At 47.1% G+C, this 19916-nt stretch overlaps 1 protein-coding gene across 2 annotated transcripts; it reads left to right on the top strand.

The window, feature by feature from the left end:
* The first annotated feature begins 292 nt into the window (after nucleotides 1–292).
* On the top strand, nucleotides 293–2138 carry LOC119304029 (transcription factor bHLH93-like). 2 transcript variants are annotated; one of them, XM_037581195.1, is made up of 4 exons: nucleotides 293–1079; nucleotides 1214–1390; nucleotides 1517–1669; nucleotides 1794–2138. In XM_037581195.1, the coding sequence occupies exons 1-4, from the start codon at nucleotides 453–455 to the stop codon at nucleotides 1878–1880; spliced, it is 1044 nt and encodes a 347-aa protein (XP_037437092.1). In that variant the 5' UTR covers nucleotides 293–452; the 3' UTR covers nucleotides 1881–2138. The 2 variants fall into 2 exon arrangements, with proteins under 2 accessions (XP_037437092.1, XP_037437091.1); XM_037581194.1 differs by having other exon boundaries at nucleotides 1499–1669.
* The last annotated feature ends 17778 nt before the right edge of the window (nucleotides 2139–19916 follow it).

The raw sequence follows: 19916 nt of genomic DNA, 5'->3' as shown, positions 1-19916 counted from the left end.
TGATTATTACTCCCAATGCCTACTCCCCCTCCGATCCGGCCCCTAAGTACACACGCATAAACAAAACGAACACCCAAAGCCCCCAAAGAGTTAAAATAACGGGGAGATTCCATTCCATTCTCAGGGACAGCTTCGCCATTTTCTGCCCGGTGCAGCCGTGACCACACACCAAAGATCAGTGACTAGCCAGTTGATGCCAAGGAATGATTGTCGCTTGGGTTTGTCACACCGCATTGAACTCTCAGGTTGCTTCCTTCCGTGATCCCCAGCCCTACACTACACTGACATTTGGAATCTAGCTAGCTGCTAGCTAGCTATTGGGCGCGTTGCTTGCTAGGTCTTGGGAGTATAAGCGTGAGGAGTTTGCGCAAGCTCTCTGGGGAGATATTAAGGGAAGCAAGCATATTCCAGAGCTGGTATACCTACTACTAGAAGTCTAGAACTTGGGCGGCATGGATCAGCTTGACGAGCAGTCCTTCCTCGACGAGCTCATGTCGCTGCGCCGGGAGGAGGCGCTGCCGCCGGCTCCGGCTCCGTGGCAGGCGTACCCGGGCAGCGGCATGATGACGACCAGCGACCTCCTCTTCTACGGCGGCGAGGGCGCGGAGGCGAGCAGCGGCACGGACATGGCCGGGCCGTTTCTTCAACAGCCCATGGCGCCACCGCCCTCCGCACCTCCTCACCGTTCGCACGAGGAGTTCAACTTCGACTGCCTCAGCGAAGTGTGCAACCCTTACCGGAGCTGCGTCGGCGGCGTCCATGGGCATGGGGTCGTCCACGCTGCCGGCCAGGCGCTGGCTCAGTATCCCCTCCACGACGCCATGGCGGAGGACGATCCGAGCGGCAGCAACCTGCATCGCGGTGGTGGGGCGTCGTCGTCCTCGGTGCCGTTCGTGTTCGGAGCAGGAGGCGCCCGGGAGAGCCCGGAGATAATCAGGGGCGTCTTCCCCGGCGCCCACGCTAGAAGCAAGCTCAACGGCGGCACTACGTCCAAGAACCTCATGGCGGAAAGGCGGCGCCGGAAGCGTCTCAACGACCGCCTCTCCATGCTCCGCTCCATCGTGCCCAAGATTACCAAGGTGTGTGGCAAGTCGCAACTCGTATTATCCTATGACCTAATTAGTTAATTAACCTAGCTATTGATTTATTAATTTCTATCGACTAGCATCAATTGACATCTTTAGATCAATTCAATCGATCGATCAATCTGTAGATGGATAGGACCTCGATCCTTGGGGACACCATAGACTACGTGAATGAGCTAACCGAGCGGATCAAAACCCTTGAGGAGGAGATCGGCTCCACGCCGGAGGAGCTGAACCTGCTGAACACCAGGAAGAATTTCTCCAGCGGTAGCAGCGAGGAGATGCCGACAAGGAATTCCACCAATGTAAACACTTATCTCAGCAGGCAGCTGATCAAATTACAGGATCCAGACATAAAATCTTTTTTTTCGAAAAGGATCCAGACATAAAATCTGAACTAATTGTTATCACAGTTTGTCATCGAGAAGCAGGGCGACGGCGAAACGAGGATCGACATCTGCTGCGCCACAAGCCCCGGCGCGCTGATCTCGACGGTGAGCGCGCTGGAGGTGCTGGGGCTGGAGATCGAGCAGTGCGTCGTCAGCTGCTTCGGCGACTTCGCCATGCAGGCATCATGCTCACAAGTAAGGAACTAATCGTGTGCCTTTTTTTGGAGGAGCAAATTTTCAATTAATTTCTTGCCCGAATGTACATTTTTCTCTGTTATAATTCGATAATCGATGCATGGTATTTGTGGCGTGTATATAGGAGGAAGGGAGGAGCCAAGTGACAAGCACCGACGAGATCAAGCAGGCATTGTTCACGAGTGCAGGCTATGGAGGAAGGTGTCTCTAGATCTATCGAGCACGCCAATTCATCAAGCACATGCACAACAAGCTGCTTGTAATTGTAATTTTGCAACCGTCCGTGAGTTCTGTGTTTGCAACTTTGCATATATTTGCTTGATTTGTTTTCAAAAATATCTGCATGAATTAATGTAGTGTTTATGTTAAAATTTTGAATAGTAGTGCTATCTAAAGTTCAGCTGTTTGCGACCAGATTGTAATAGTTGGGTGTGTGTCCGTGAGTGTAATGCATGCTTGTATATATCAATGTATGGAGTGGTGTATTGGGATTTGGCCGACATGAAAAGATACCAATCTGTTGTTGTAGGAGTATTTGGTTGGGCACTGTTACAGCTTTTTGTTTCTTGCGTATGTTTAGCTGTTTCCTGACAACAATTGTTCATCAAGTTTTGTCCTGGGCTATACGAACAGTGGTCAAGAATTGGGTACACATATGGGCACATATGAACCAGCCCTGACGAGTACCTCTCGTACTGTGCACACAGTGGTCCGTTGATTCCTTCCATGTTTGGAGAATTGTGTGACCGTGCTGTGTGCATTTTACACCACTAGTAACATTCTGACTTGCACATATATTGGGCTGAGATCGTTATTTTATGGTCTTATCCAAAGCGATACAAACTGGAGACAAACATCCACGAGGATGCAAACTCTCAACTGAAAAAACGATGAGTGAAATTGAATTTCATGTTAAACCAATAACATTTGTAGATGCTCCCTAGTAACTTCTTGATATTGATACTTCCCACTACAGCTCTGAGTACATTCTTCAGACCAAGAGGACACAATGCATGCTACTCGAGAACCCGTTTTTGCCTGTGATGACCTAGCACAATTATAACAAACAATAATCTGACTATAGTGATTAAGTAAAACATGTATAACAGATAGAACATGAAGATGTATTGGCACAGTGAATGGTCTGTCGTGCATCCTACATAGACGTTGATGAAAGAAGTATTAGCCCCATCGAGATCTCTTGGTGTGGCCCCCCTAGGTATATCACATCTACATTTGCAAAGGATGGCATGCTAATTTTCAGATCAAATACTCAGTAATTGTGGTGACATATCATAATATGCTTGCATTCCATTAAACATAACATGAGTGGCATGAAGCATAGATGGCACATGTCGTATGTCATTAGAACCAAACAGATAGTTGAATCCTTGCAAGCTCTGCATTAAGCACCATGTGTACATACACTAACAAGTAATCCCTCCGTCCGGGTTTATTAGACCCCCTCATATTTTGGGTCAAACTTTGACCATCTATTTGACTAAAATATTGTAAAGCATATGATATAATTATAGTGATGGATTTCTATTTCATAGAAGTTTTCTAGGTATAATTATTATGAAATATAATTTGCATTTTATAAGTTCAAATTCATTGTCAAAGTTTGGCGGAAAATAAAAGGGGGCCTAATAAACTGGACGGAGGTAGTAAACATTGCTTCATGTCTACACACATGGATCCACCAAGCTTTGGTAATAACATGCTTGTAAGAACCAACTGACCACAAGATCAATACTTCTTTATTGTCAACACGTCAAAGAAAACTAGCAGGCTCATATGATAGACATCGACATACATCATGCAACATCTCGCCATAGCATAAGTATCAGGCATTGTGGACGAGACTTGCATGCTCCCCGTGCGTGCGCCCATCCATGCTCCCGCATACGTGGCTTGATTTGACTGGAACAAAATAAAGCCTGACCCCACCCCCTTAAAATCAGGGGAGAGATGATTAGATTAGAAAGAAAAAAGGAAAAAAGACAGCCGTAGGATGAAGTGGGAGCACGGATGGGAGCATGGGGAGGGAGCAGGCATGTCGGATGCGAGCATGGGGAGGACCAAATAAGTGATAGCATAGCAAGATAATATCAATAAAGAGGGTTGGCACCTATCACGGCAACAGTTGGAACCAAAATGTTCCTCTCGCAATTTTTTATTACATTGGAATGATCACATTGTGCCAATCTTTTGGGAAGGGGGGGCGGTTTTTCATGAACAATGGTACACCTATGGAGGGGATTGCTATGGAAAACTACGCGATTACGTCGAGAGATTAGAGCGAAAATAGGTGTGGGGCCCACTACGAAATTCAGGAGCGGGAAGAGGGGTTTAATAAGGTAAGGATACCTATTACAGAATTTTTTGGTTTTTGATTAGTCCCAAAAGTATTTTGGGACTTTAAGACCTTTTGGTGATGCATAGATAAGTCTAATTTCCAAAAGCTGTAATTTCTTTTGACATCCCTATTATTAGGGGACGATTAAAGATGCTCTTAAATAGCATAATTTGTAGGTATATGTTAATTTAGCTCAACTGGTAGAGTGTTTATTAGTACCACTCCTTCTGGTTTAAAATACAAGGCCGCTATGAAAAACAGAATTTGCATCTATACAGAACCACTACTACTTCCCGGAAAGGATTGGGTCAGATTTTTGCCTCGTAACATGATGCTTATGAATGCAAACTTTGCGTGTAACCATGGAGAAAAAGACACCACTTGCAACATGTTAATTAGCTTGGAACACGAAAGGCTTTTCACAAGGTTAGTCGTGCTTCCTCCGTTCTTAAATATAAGTCTTTTTCGACATTTCAAATGGATTACAATTTACGGATGTATGTAGACATATTTTAAAGTGTAGATTCACTCATTTTATTCTATATTAGTCACTTGTTGAAATCTCTAAAAAGACTTATATTTGGGAACGGAGGGAGTAGTTTTTTTCGTTTTCTTGATATTAGGTGGACTTTGGTGAGGTGGTGGCGACCAGCAGTGCATGTCTTCATTATTTTACGTTGCTTTTTTATCTAGTTTACTTTTTTTTTGACCATTTTTGTATCGTTCGGATAAAATTAGGCGAAAAACTATATATTTGAGTAGTTCCCCTGCTACACATGAACACCCACCTTGAAAGCCCCCGCACAAGCGCCAACGTCGACGGCTGACCCAACCTCCCTTTTTGCTGCTTGCTGCTGGCAGCAACCCCATCATTCTAAGAGCAACTCCAACAGGGCGATCCAATTTGTTCGCCCACTTATATGGGTCGCTGCGAACAAAAACGCTGGCCCAACACGTCGATCTATTCTCAAAAACCGTTCGCTTCACTTTCGCGTGGACCCATTTTCGTCCAAAAATTATGCCTTAAATGCGTCGGCGCGGACGTACACGACGTGTGTCCCCTTCGTGTCCGCCACGGTCCCACTTGACGGCCGCCCAACTACCACCCGCGGTCAGATTTATGGCGACCACCTACATCGGGCCAACGCGTCAGCCAGTAAAAGCGTCCTTTTTTAGTCCACGCATGCGGGGGGAGGAGGGGCTAATCCACTACCGTCCACCTCTGGCCCCTACCAGCCTCGTGCTGGCGGAGGCCTTCGCCAACTCCATCAACGAGGAATGACGGAAGCCTGAAGCGGTCGAAGTGGAGGAGGTCGCCTACCAGGCGGCAATTGCGGAGGCCATGGCCCTCTCTGTGGCCGGTGACTCCATGGTGCCGCCGTCGCTAACTTGTACCTCTTGAGCATGCGTTAGTTTTCCCTTAAAGAGAAAAGGGTGATGCAACAAAGTAGCGTAAGTATTTGCCTCAGTTTTTGAGAACCAAGATATCAATCCAGTAGGAGACTACAAGCAAATCGCCTAGTACCTGCACAAACGAATAAGAACCTTGCAACCAACGCGATAAAGGGGTTGTCAATCCCTTCACGGCCACTTGCAAAAGCGAGATCTAATAAAGATAATAAGATAAATATTTTTGGTATTTTTGTATAGATTGGAAAGTAAAGATTGCAAAATAAATAAGAAACTGGAATTGTAGATTGGAAACCAATATGATGTAAAGTAGACCCGGGGGCCATAGGTTTCACTAGTGGCTTCTCTCAAGATAGCATATATTATGGTGGGTGAACAAATTACTGCCGAGCAATTGATAGAAAAGCGCATAGTTATGAGAATATCTAGGCATGATCATAAACATAGGCATCATGTCCGTATCAAGTAAACCGAAACGATTCTGCATCTACTACTATTACTCCACACATCGACCGCTATCCAGCATGCATCTAGAGTATTAAGTTCATAAGAACAGAGTAACGCATTAGACAAGATGACATGATGTAGAGGGATAAACTCAAGCAATATGATATAAACCCCATCTTTTTATCCTCGATGGCAACAATACAATACGTGCCTTGCTACCTCTGCTGTCACTAGGAAAGGACACTGCAAGATTGAACCCAAAGCTAAGCACTTCTCGCATTGCAAGAAAGATCAATCTAGTAGGCCAAACCAAACTGATAATTCGAAGAAACTTGCAAAGATATCACATCATGTATATAAGAATTCAGAGAAGAATCAAATATTGTTCATAGATAAAATTGATCATAAACCCACAATTCATCTGATCTCGGCAAACATACCGCAAAAAGAATTACATCGAATAGATCTCCAAGAACATCGAGGAGAACTTTGTATTGAAGATCAAAGAGAGAGAAGAAGCCGTCTAGCTAATAACTATGGACCCGAAGGTCTGTTGTAAACTACTCACACATCATCGGGGAGGCTATGGTGTTGATGTAGAAGCCCTTCGTGATCAAATCCCCCTCCGACAGATCGCCGGAAAAGGTCCCCAGATGGGATCTCACGGGTACAGAAGGTTGCGGTGGTGGAAAAGTTGTTTCGTGGCTCCCTGGATGTTTTCAGGGTATAAGAGTATATATAGGTGAAAGAATTAGGTCGGTGGAGCTTGCTCCAAAAAAGATCCTCGCAAAGGTTTCATTCCGTTTGGATTCCGTTTGATATTCCTTTTCTGCGAAACATTGAAATAGGCAAAAAAAACAACAATTTGCACTGGGCCTTCGGTTAATAGGTTAGTCCCAAAAATAATATAAAAGTGCATAATAAAGCCTATTAAACATCCAAAACAGATAATATAATAGCATGGAACAATCAAAAATTATAGATACGTTGGAGACGTATCAAGCATCCCCAAGCTTAATTTCTGCTCGTCCTTGAGTAGGTAAATGATAAAAACATAACTTTTGATGTGGAATGCTACCTAACATAATTTTCAATGTAATTTTATTTATTGTCGCATGAATATTCAGATCCGAAAGATTCAAGACAAAAGTTTAATATTGACATAAAAATAATAATACTTCAAGCATGCTAACCAAGCAATTATGTCTTATCAAAATAACATAGCCAAAGAAAGCTTATGCCTACAAAATCATATAGTTTGTCCATGCTTCATTTTCGTCACACAAAATGCTCCCATCATGCACAACCCCGATGACAAGCCAAGAAATTGTTTTGTACTTAGCCTTTTCAAACTCTTTCAACTTTCATGCAATATATGAGCGCGAGTCATGGACATAGAACTATGGATGGAATAGAATATGATGATGGAGGTTGTGTGAGAAGACAAAAGGGAGAAAGTCTCACATTGACGCGGCTAATCAACGTGCTATGGAGATTCCCATCAATTAATGGCAATGCAAGGAGTAGGGATTGTCATGCAATGGATGCACTAGAGCTATAAATATATGCAAGCTCAACAAAAGAAACTAAGTGGGTGTGCATCCAACTTGCTTGCTCATGAAGACCTAGGGCATTTTGAGGAAGCCCATCGTTGGAATATACAAGCCAAGTTCTATAATGAAAAATTCCCACTAGTATATGAAAGTGACAAAATAGGAGACTCTCTATCCTGAAGATCATGGTGCTACTTTGAAGCACAAGTGTGGAAAAAGGATAGTAACATTGCCCCTTCTCTCTTTTTCTCTCATTTTTATGGCCTCTTCTTTTTTATGGCCTCTTTTTTTCGTCCGGAGTCTCATCCCGACTTGTGGGAGAATCATAGTCTCCATCATCCTTTTCTCACATGGGACAATGCTCTAATAATGAAAGTCATCATACTTTTATTTACTTACAACTCAAGAATTATAACTCGATACTTAGAACAAATTATGACTCTATGTGAATGCGTTCGGCGGTGTACCGGGATATTCGATGAATCAAGAGTGACATGTATGAAAGAATTATGAAGGTGGCTTTGCCATAAATACGATGTCAACTACATGATCATGCAAAGCAATATGACAATCATGGAGCATGTCATAATAAACAGAACGGTGGAAAGTGATACGTCTCCAACGTATCTATAATTTGTGATTGCTCCATGCTATATTATCTATTGTTTTGGACATTATTGGGCTTTATTATACACTTTTATATTATTTTTGGGACTAACCTATTAATCGGAGGCCCAGCCCAGAATTGCTATTTTTGCCTATTTTAGGGTTTCGAAGAAAAGGGATATCAAACGGGGTCCAAACGGAATGAAACCTTTGGGAACGTGATTTTTGGAACGAACAAGATTCAGGAGACTTGGACCCTATGTCAAGCAACCAATAGGGAGGCCACGAGGTAGGGGCGCGCCTACCCCCCAGGCGCGCCCTCCACCCTCGTGGGCCCTTTGTTGCTCCACCGATGTACTCCTTCCTCCTATATATATCTACGTACCCCCAAACGATCAGATACGGAGCCAAAACCCTAATTCCATCGCTGTAACTTTATGTATCCATGAGATCCCATCTTGGGGCCTGTTCCGGAGCTCCGCCGGAGGAGGCATCGATCACGGAGGGCTTCTACATCAACACCATAGCCTTTCCGATGAAGTGTGAGTAGTTTACCTAAAACCTACGGGTCCATAGTTATTAGCTAGATGGCTTCTTCTCTCTTTTTGGATCTCAATACAAAGTCCTCCCCCTCTCTTGTGGAGATCTATTCGATGTAATCTTCTTTTGCGGTGTGTTTGTTGAGACCAGTGAATTGTCGGTTTATGATCAAGTTTATCTATGAACAATATTTGAATCTTAATTCTTTTATGTATGATTAGTTATCTTTGCAAGTCTCTTCGAATTATCAGTTTGGTTTGGCCTACTAGATTGATCTTTCTTGCAATGGTAGAAGTGCTTAGCTTTGGGTTCAACCTTGCGGTGTCCTTTCCCAGTGACAGTAGGGGCAGCAAGGCACGTATTGTATTGTTGCCATCGAGGATAACAAGATGGGGGTTTTATCATATTGCATGAATTTATCCCTCTACATCATGTCATCTTGCTTAAGGCGTTACTCTGTTCTTATGAACTTAATACTCTAGATGCATGCTGGATAGCGGTCAATGTGTGGAGTAATAGTAGTAGATCCAGGTAGGAGTCGGTCTACTTGTCTCGGACGTGATGCCTACATACATGATCATACCTAGATATTCTCATAACTATGTTAAATTCTGTCAATTGCTCAATAGTAATTTGTTCAACCACCGTAAAATACCTATGCTCTTGAGAGAAGCCACTAGTGAAACCTATGGCCCTCGGGTCTATCTTCCATCATATTAATCTTCCAACACTTACTTATTTTTATTGCATTTTATTTTACTTTGCATCTTTATCATAAAAATACCAAAAAATATTATCTTATCATATCTATCAGATCTCACTCTCGTAAGTGACCATGTAGGGATTGACAACACCTTATCGCGTTGCTTGCGAGGATTTATTTGTTTTGTGCAGGTGCGAGGGACTCGCGCGTAGCCTCCTACTGGATTGATACCTTGGTTCTCAAAAATTGAGGGAAATACTTACGCTACTTTTCTGCATCACCCTTTCCTCTTCATGGGAAAACCAACGCGGTGCTCAAGAGGTAGCAGAGGTAGCATGGCAATATATCTCGGAATGGCTATGGAAATGCCATAATAGGTAGGTATGGTGGCTGTTTTGAGGAAGATATAAGGAGGTTTATGTGTGATAGAGCATATTATATCACGGGGTTTGGATGCACCGGCGAAGTTTGCACCAACTCTCGAGGTGAGAAAGGGCAATGCACGGTATCGAAGAGGCTAGCAATGATGGAAGGGTGAGAGTGCGTATAATCCATGGACTCAACATTAGTCATAAAGAACTCACATACTTGTTGCAAAAATCTACAAGTCATCAAAAACAAAGCACTACGCGCATGCTCCTAAGGGGATAGATTTGTAGGAAAAGACAATCGCTCGTCCCCAACCGCCACTCATAAGGAAAGCAATCAAAGAACACCTCATGTTTCATATTTGTCACACAACGTTTACCATACGTGCATGCTACGGGACTTGCTGTCGGCGGAAATCGACACCTATGGGATCACTGGGATCCCTTCTATGGTTGTCGCGTGTGGGGTTGTGAAAAGAGCGGGTCTAACAGGAAGCACATGGATCGTTTACCCAGGTTCGGGCCGCAAAGATGCATAATACCCAAGTCCTGCTTTGTCGGATGTATTTGAGTGTTCTTGTGTTCTTGAGCTAGCTACGGGGTGCAACTTTTCCCAAAAGATCCGAATCCTCCTCATGGTCGCCTTGGGCCTCCTTTTATAAGAAAAAGGGGTTGCCATAGTGGCACACATGAGGTGGAAAGATGTACAGTGGATGAGTTTATCCTCTGGCACCGTTGGACAAACGCATTTAATGCGCTGCCGATGTGCCCCTCTCACTTTATCGGGGACGGCAAGGAAGCGTGTCCCAGCTGTCGCCGCCACGCCTGGCTTCGACACGCATCTGAGCTGACGAGGTGTCGTGGCGCCACGTTGGCTGGCTGCTGGGCTGGCGTGGTGGTGGAGCCTTCAGGAAGACTTGCATGCCACCACGCAGGTGCTTGCTGGGTCAGTGTAGAGGCCGCTCGTCTCCACGCAGGTGCCCACCCAGCTGGTTGAGCTAGCAGCTGCTTGGGGACGGCGGTGGAGCTTTGGCAGACGCGGGCCTAGCTGCGGCCCTGCTGGTGTCCTCGGCAAGGGTCTTGTCGGGCCCCCGGCAAAGGTCTTGCCGTGGTGTCGCGGTCGTCCCCGGCAAGGATCTCACCGGGGGTCGTCGTCTTCTGGTCCTCATCTGATCTCACGTTTGCATGATCTTGACAAAGATCTGCATGTCACCATGGAGGTGCCTCCCAAGCCTTGATTCCAACATAGTCGTCAGCGGTGTTTGGAACTCCTGGGCTAAAGGGTGGCTCGCTCTGCTGGTGTTGGGCAAGTTGCCCTGGCAGGGCTCTTGCCGGGGCCGTGGAGGTCGTCCCGGCAAGGGTCTTGCCGGGGGAGTCCACCTTGCTCCTTTGTTCTTCAGTGTTTCTGGCCTTGGCGTTACTTTGTTTGTCTTATGCTTCGGTTTCCCTCTGGCTTCCCTCCTCTGCCTTGTTAGGTCACGGGCGCGGCTCTGACTGCCCGTGCACAAGTAAAAGGGTCAAAAGGAGAGCCCTACTTTTGTACACCGATAGGAGCCCCCAGGCCTGGGCCACACATAAGCGCGCCGCGTTGTTGGGCTAGACCCAGAACGGTGTGCGGGCGGGTGGGGCGGATTTTACCGCAGTAACTTCTCGTCCGCTGTGCTTCCCCACGACCTGCGTTGAACACGCGACATGGAGGGGCGTGCGTGACGTGGGGGTCATGCATGGGGCGGTTCTCGCACGCATGCGTCACATCGTGGTTAATGGGAAAAGAGGCGGCTCGCGCCTTCCCCATAAAAAGAGGGAGGCGCAGAGGCGCGGCTCATTTACTTGGGCGGACTCGGGTCGTGGTCTTTAAGGCGTCAGTGCCCCACGATCGCGGGGTGGGGAACGGTCATCCCACCCGTCCCTTTGATTCTGCTTGCTCGCCACGTGTCCCCTATGTAGGTGGCAGGCGGTGGAGGCGGGAAACCGGGCCGTCGCTGATTGGGGTAGCGGGTCGGTCCCGATCCCCTGTGCCCCCGATGGTCGGATTGGCCGAGTGGTGCAGCCGAGCCCCGACCCCGCTCCTTTATAAGGAGGGGGGTGGCATCCCACATCCTTTCATCATTCATATCCATTCACCTCGTCTCCTTTCTTCCATCTGTCATGGCGAGAGGAGGCGTCGGCCCTTCGACGGTGGCAGCGAGGCTTGCTACTCGTCAGCGCGTCCCTCCTTCCCAAGAGCTCATGGCGGCGAGGCCGGCCATGAGAGGAAGGGGAAGGGGGCGAGGCCGAGGTCGCCGTGGCGCTCGGGCGAGAGGGGGGCGGGGCGGCGCATCGGCCTCGCCTCCGCCAGTGATGCCTCCCCCGGTGGAGGGTCACGTCGGGGACCAGCCCCACGAGTTCTTCATCAGGCTATGCCGGACACTGCGTCGCCGCCTCCGTCTCCCTACCCCATTTGCTCGGGATATGGAGCTCAATCCACCCCAGACCCTCAAGTTGCACATGACGGGCTACGGGAACGGCGACACGCGGGTCGACGTCGACTTCCCTGCTCCTCGCGTCATGTACCTCCGTCGCGGATGGAAGACGTTCGCTCACGTCCACAGCCTGACGGCGGGGCTTGTCCTCTACTTCAAGTTAATGGAGGGCAGCCTGCTCTCCGTCAAGGTCTTTGAAGATCTTGGAACTCGCCTGAAGTGCTACGTGGAGAGCTCCTCCGACGATGAAGACTCCTCTTCAAGCGGGAGCGATGAGTAGGATAGCAACTGCAACAATGAGAGCATCGAGCGAGGTCACGTCGATGTCGTCTCCGACTGACCACGTCGCCCCTCCCTACGTCGTGCGGCTTGCTGAGGGCCTTCCTCGTCAAGCTCTCCATCGGCGCGTCCCCCGTCGCCTCCTTGGGCGGCTGGCATAGGAGGGTTGGAGAAGGCGAAGAAGGCGGGTGGCAGCCGTCAAGTCGGAGTACGCGGGCACCGACGCCTTCGTCGCGTATTGCCGGCCCGCTGCCTCATCTTCCATCTCCCCTCCCGGCACCGGGACGTTCTCTTGGTGCCTTCTGCTCCTCGCACCTCGCATAGGCACTCTTTTTTCCCTCCTGCTATCTTGTTCCACCTTCTGAGGAGAGGGACAAGAAAGGGATTACGGGCATCTTATCTCTTTTTAGTTTGTAAGCCTACGGGCACTTGTTAGATTTAAAATTTGTAATCCCCTTGTTCATGTTTTTCATCCTGTATGAATTGTACCTGTATGGGACGTTTTTAATGAAAAGGGGTGCATGCCGGGTTCTTTGTGCGTGAGCAAGGCTCATGCCAACGAATGAATCCTTGTTATTTTTAAGATAAACACTGACGCCCGGCAACAGGCCTTGCCGTCCTCTTGCTTCAGCCGACCGTCCTCACGCTCTTGGCAGAGTCAGGGCGAAATAGAGTTAGGCCCCTTGTTCATTTCCTCGTCGCCGTGGCTACGACCCGGTTCCGACCCAGGGACTTGGGTACAGGGAAAAAGGGGGAGCACGGTGGTAAAGGGGCAAAACGAGGTTTCATACGCCCCAATCTTCATACGGAAATACACAACGGAGGATGAAAGACTTATCTGAATCTGCAGCCCCTGGTAGCCTTGGCTTGCCGTTGTTGGGTTCTTGTATCTGCAGCCCCTGGCAACCTTTGGCTTGTCGAGGCTGGAGCGCCGGCTCGTTCTCTTTCTTCCAAACAACTCAGCAGAAACGTCCAAGTACCCTGCGAACCAAAGAGGATGGAAAGGAACGGAGGAACGCACACTCGACCTCTATGCTAGGGGTTAGTCGCTTCTAAGCACTATCAACCCTAACCGAGGGATAGAATTAACCTAGCATGCATGCTAAAACTTAGAGCGCCAGCGCTTCATTTATTTATGCTCAGGGTCTGCACATGGCTTTGTATAGAGGGTTACATGCCTTGTCGGCAAGGCTCGTACAAAAGGTGGTTTGCCGGGGGGCGGCAACCGCGCCTTATGGGTAAAACTTGCGAAGATGTTCGATGTTCCAGGAGTTACTTACTGGAACATCATCTTCGGTCTCCAGGCGGACTGCGCCGGGCCTGGTGACTCGTATTACCCGATAAGGGCCTTCCCACTTTGGCGTCAACTTGTTGGAATTCTTGGCCGATTGAACGCGCCGAAGAACAAGGTCGCCTTCCTCAAAGCTTCGGGCATGAACCCTGCGGCTATGGTAGCGGCGCAAGGCTTGCTGGTAGCGTGCTCCTCTCACAGCCTCCCGAAGACGATCTTCCTCAAGAAGCGTTGCGTCATCTTGCCGCAATTGCTCTTGCTCAAGCTCATCATAAGGGAGCACTCGAGGTGACCCATATATGAGTTCCGTGGGGAGAACTGCTTCTGCCCCGTATACCAGGGCAAAGGGTTTCTGGCCGGTGGCTCGATTTGGCGTCATTCTGATCGACCAAAGAACCGCCGGCAACTCATCAATCCAGTGCCTTGTGCTCTTGTGCAGCTTGTCAAAAGTCTTTGTTCTCAGGCCTCGCCATACTTCAGCATTTGTCCTCTCCGCTTGGCCGCTGCTCCGTGGGTGTGCCACAGAAGCGAAACAGACTTTGTTGCCGAGGTCTTGGATGTACTGCTGATACGTCCATTTTGCATCATGCTTTTATATCGATATTTATCGCATTATGGACTGTTATTACACTTTATGTCACAATACTTATGGCTATTCTCTCTTATTTTACAAGGTTTACATAAGGAGGGAGAATGCCGGCAGCTGGAATTCTGGGCTGGAAAAGGAGCAAATATTAGAGACCTATTCTGTGCAACTCCAGAAGTCCTGAAACTCTACGGAACGTCTTAAAATAAATAAAGAAAAATCCTCGCCAAAGATGAAGGCCAAGGGGCCCACACCCTGCTCACGAGGGTGGGGGCGCCCCCCCCCCCCCCCAGGGCGTGCCTCCCTACCTCGTGGGCCCCCTGGTGGCTCTCCGACGTCCATCTTCTCCTATATGAGGTCTTTCGATGAGAAAAAAATAGAGAGGAACTTTTCGGGACGAAACTCCGCCGCCACGAGGCGGAACCTTGGCGGATCCAATCTAGAGCTCCGGTAGAGCTGTTCTGCCGGGGAAACTTCCCTCCGGGAGGAGGAAATCATCACCACCGTCATCACCAACGCTCCTCTCATCGGGAGAGGGCAATCTCCATCAACATCTTCACCAGCACAGTCTCATCTCCAAACCCTAGTTCATCTCTTGTATCCAATTCTTGTCTCAAAGTCCGGGATTGGTGCTAGTAGGTTGCTAGTAGTGTTGATTACTCCTTGTAGTTGATGCTAGTTGGTTTATTTGGTGGAAGATCATATGTTCAGATCCTATATGCATATTATTACCCCTCTGATTATGAACATGAATATGCTTTGTGAGTAATTACGTTCGTTCCTGAGGACAAGGGAGAAGTCTTGCTATTAGTAGTCATGTGAATTTGGTATTCGTTTGATATTTTGATAAGATGTATGTTGTCTAGCCTCTAGTGGTGTTATGTGAACGTCGACTACATAACACTTCACCATTATTTGTGCCTAGAGGAAGGCATTGGGAAGTAATAAGTATATGATGGGTTGCTAGAGTGACAGAAGCTTAAACCCTAGTTTATGCGTTGCTTCGTAAGGGGCTGATTTGGATCCATATGTTTCATGCTATGGTTAGGTTTACCTTAATACTTTTGTTGTTTTGTGGATGCTTGCAATAGAGGTTAATCATAAGTGGGATGCTTGTTCAAGTAAGAACAACACCCAAGCACCGGTCCACCCGCATATCAAATTATCAAAGTATCGAACGCGAATCATATGAACGTGATGAAAACTAGCTTGACGATATTCCCATGTGTCCTTCGTAGCGCTTTTCCTATTATAAGAGTTTGTTCCGGCTTGTCCTTTGCTACAAAAGGATTGGGCAACTTGCTGCACTTTATTTACTTTTGTTACTCGTTGCTCGTTACAATTCATCCTATCACAAAACTATCTGTTACTACTTATTTCAGTACTTGCAGAGAATACCTTGCTGAAAACCACTTATCATTTCCTTCTGCTCCTCATTGGGTTCGACACTCTTACTTATCCAAAGGACTACGATAGATCCCCTATACTTGTGGGTCATCAACTGCATGAAGGTGTGGCTTGTCAACTGTGTGTCGTTGTTGGTGATGACCCTATTGGGCACACCAAAATGGCAGACTAGCCCCTTGAAGAACTTGACGGCTGACTGTGCTGTCACCTGTCTCACTGCCTCCACCTTCGGCCACTTTGTGAACTTGTCGATTGCAACGTACAAGTACTCAAAGCCCCCGACAGCGCGGGGGAAAGGGCCCAGTATGTCGAGCCCCCAGACCGAGAATGGCCAAGAGAGAGGAATTGTTTGAAGGGCTTGAGCTGGTTGATGAAGCTTGTTCGAATGGAACTGACACGCCTCACACTTGGTTACTAGTGCCGTTGCATCCTGGAGGGCAGTGGGCCAGAAGAAATCTTACAGGAACGCCTTGCCAACAAGGGCCCTAGACCCTATGTGGGAGCCACATATGCCTCCCTGTATCTCTGCCAACAGCTCCAGTCCTTCCTCCCAGGGAATGCACTTCAATTTCACACCGTTCGACCTTTTCCTGTACAGGACGCCATCGACGAACTGATACATAGCAGACCAACGAGCTACTTTCTCCGCTTCTTCCTTCTCCTCAGGAAGCTCCCCTGTTTGGAGGAATCGGGTGGTATGTTGTGCCCATGCTGGAGACTGGGGCTCGACGACAAGGACCAAAGGCATTTCCTCTGCCATGGGAGCGACCATCTCTACGGTTAGGGCTTGATGCCTTGCCAGAGTCGGCTGCTCCCTGGCAGGCTCAGTATCCACGGCAACATCCTTGCCGGCGGCCCAAGGGGGCTCGGCGGGAAAGTACTTGCTGGGGCCTGATTTCCTCCGCTTGTTCTGCTCTGTTGACGGTTCAATGGATGGTTGAGTTAACCAAAGCACAAAAGTACCTGGTTCCATAGGTAATTTGAAGGCAGCGCGCTTCGACAGGTAGTCGGCGATGTCATTCTCCGCCCGGGGAACGTGCTCCGCTTGTATACCATCAAAGCGCTCCTCCAGCTTCCTCACGTCATCTACGTAGGCCTCCATCAACGGGCTCTGATAATCTTTGTTGACTTGCGTGACAACAAGATGTGAATCACCCTTGACGATGAGCTTCTTCACCCTGAGGTCTGCCGCGATCCTGAGACCGGCAAGCAACCCCTCGTATTCAGCAGTGTTGTTCGTGGACATATCCCTGGGGAAGTGCATCTGGATTACATACTTGTGGTGCTCTCTTGTGGGTGCGACAAGCAGCACACCAGCACCGGTGCCTTGCAGCAAGAAAGCCCCGTTAAAGTACATGATCCAGTTGTGACTTGCCGCCTCGCTAAGAAGAATGGTCTCCTGGATCTCTTTGTTGGGTGTTGAGGTCCATTCCGCAATGAACTCCGCCAAGACTCTGCTCTGGATTGTCGAAGTACTTTCAAACTTCAAACCAAAGCTTGACAACTCCAAGGCCCACTCCACAATCCTCCCGGTCGTGTCCGGGTTATGCAGTATCCGTTGCAGCGGGAGGCGGGTGACGATGGTGATTTCATGTGCCTGGAAGTAATGGCGCAGCTTCCTCGAGGCCATAAGGAGCCCAAAGAGCAATTTCTGCACACCGGAGTACCTTGACCTAGCCCCCTACGAGAGGGAGCTGACAAAGTAAACTGGGTGCAGCATCATCTTCTTCCTCCGCACCACTTCATCTGGTTGCACGGGACCTGTCCTGACGGTGTCAGACTCTGCCGGGGCCATGCCTTGCCGGCGCCAGGCCCTGCCGGGGGAATCTCTGGCTTGCCATCCGCCAGCCCTGCCGTTGCCACTGCCTCTTCGTCGACCTCCCTCTGTGCCACTAGTGCGGCGCTGACCACTTGATTTGTTGCCGCTAGATACAGTAGCAACGGCTATTATGGTTTAGGCACAACTAGTATCGGTGTAGAGGGGAGGTATTTTTTGAAATCCTGCAGTGCTACCTCGGCCTCTGGGGTCCACTCCATTGGGCCCGCCTTTTTCAAGATTTTGAAACAGGGAAGGGCACGCTCAGCAAACTTGGAGAGAAAGAGTTGATAGAAATTAAATTTTATTCATTATGCTAGTAAGACTCTAGACAATGCTCAAAGGAATTATGCTACTACTGAAAAAGAGCTTTTAGCAGTTGTATTTGCTTGTGATAAGTTCAGATCTTATATTGTTGATTCTAAAGTAACTATTCAAACTTATCATGCTTCTATTAAATATCTTATGGAAAAGAAATATGCTAAACCTAGACTTATTAGATGGGTTCTCTTGGTACAAGAATTTGATTTGCATATTGTTGATAGAAAGGGAGCTGAGAACCCCGTTGCAGACAACTTGTCTAGGTTAGAAAATATCCTTGATGACCCACTACCTATTAATGATAGCTTTCCTGATGAACAATTAAATGTGATAAGTACTTCTTGTAGTACTCCATGGTATGCTGATTATGCTAATTATATTGTTGCTAAATTTATACCACCTAGCTTCACATACCAACAAAAGAAAAAGTTTTTCTATGATTTAATACATTACTTTTGGGATGACCCACATCTTTATAAAAAGGAGTAGATGGTGTTATTAGACGTTGTGTACCTGAGCACAAACAGGAACAGATCCTACGCAAGTGTCACTCCGAGTCTTATGGAGGACACCATGCTGGAGATAGGACTACACATAAGGTATTGCCATCTGGTTTTTATTGGCCTACTCTCTTCAAGGATGCCCGTAAGTTTGTCTTGTCTTGTGATGAATGTCAAAGAATTGGTAATATTAGTAGACGTCAAGAAATGCCTATGAATTATTCACTTGTTATTGAACCATTTGATGTTTGGGGCTTTGATTATATGGGACCTTTTCCTGCCTCTAATGGATACACACATATTTTAGTTGCTGTTGATTACGTTACTAAGTGGGTAGAAGCTATTCCAACTAGTAGTGTTGATCATAACACTTCTATTAAAATGCTTAAAGAAGTTATTTTCCCGAGGTTTGGAGTCCCTAGATATTTAATGACTGATGGTGGTTCACACTTTATTCATGGTGCTTTCCGTAAAATACTTGCTAAATATGATGTTAATCATAGAATTGCATCTCCTTATCACCCACAGTCTAGTGGTCAAGTAGAGTTGAGCAATAGAGAGCTCAAATTAATTTTGCAAAAGACTGTTAATAGGTCTAGAAAGAATTGGTCCAAGAAACTTGACGATGCATTATGGGCTTATAGAACTGCATATAAAAATCCTATGGGTATGTCTCCGTATAAAATGGTTTATGGAAAAGCCTGTCACTTACCTATCGAACTAGAACGTAAGGCATATTGGGCTATTAAAGAGCTTAACTATGATTTTAAACTTGCCGGTGAGAAGAGGTTATTTGATATTAGCTCACTTGATGAATGGAAAACCCAAGCTTATGAAAATGCCAAGTTGTTTAAAGAAAAAGTCAAAAGATGGCATGACAAAAGGATACAAAAGTGTGAGTTTAATGTAGGTGATTATGTATTGCTATACAACTCTCGTTTAAGATTTTTTGCAGGCAAACTTCTCTCTAAATGGGAAGGCCCCTATGTTATCAAAGAGGTCTATCGTTCTGGTGCCCTCAAAATCAACAACTTCGAGGGCACAAATCCGAAGGTGGTAAATGGTCAAAGAATTAAACATTATATCTCAGGTAATCCCATAAATGTTGAAACCAATTTATTGAAACCTAACCCCGGAGGAATACATAAGGGACACTTTCCAAAACGTTTCAGACTCCGAAAAGGAATAGGTATGTGGTACGGTAAGTAAGCCGACTCCAAAACAATTTTTAAGGCAATATTTCTCTGTTTTGGAATATTTAGAAAAATAGAAAAATAAGTAGCAGTCCGGGAAGGACACAAGGGCCCCACGAGGGTGGTGGGCGCGCCCTACCCCCTGGGCGCGCCCCCCTACCTCATGAGCACCTCGTGTACCTTCCGGACTCTGTTTTCTTGCACGTTACGTATTTTGGTCGGTAAAAATTCATTATATAACTTCCCGAAGGTTTTGACTCCCGTATCACGCAAAACCCATCTGTTTTTGTTTTCGAGTTGTTGCTACTGCAGATTAGAGCAAGATGTCTTCTCAAGAGTCAATCGGGGAGAGCCGGGTATCTAATCCGGCATCGGAACCAAGGGCAAACAGCGACGCTGACCATTT

This window comes from Triticum dicoccoides, chromosome 5A, assembly GCF_002162155.2.
Source record: "Triticum dicoccoides isolate Atlit2015 ecotype Zavitan chromosome 5A, WEW_v2.0, whole genome shotgun sequence".
Classification (NCBI taxonomy): domain Eukaryota; kingdom Viridiplantae; phylum Streptophyta; class Magnoliopsida; order Poales; family Poaceae; genus Triticum; species Triticum dicoccoides.
This window is presented reverse-complemented; position numbering and strand designations above follow the sequence as displayed.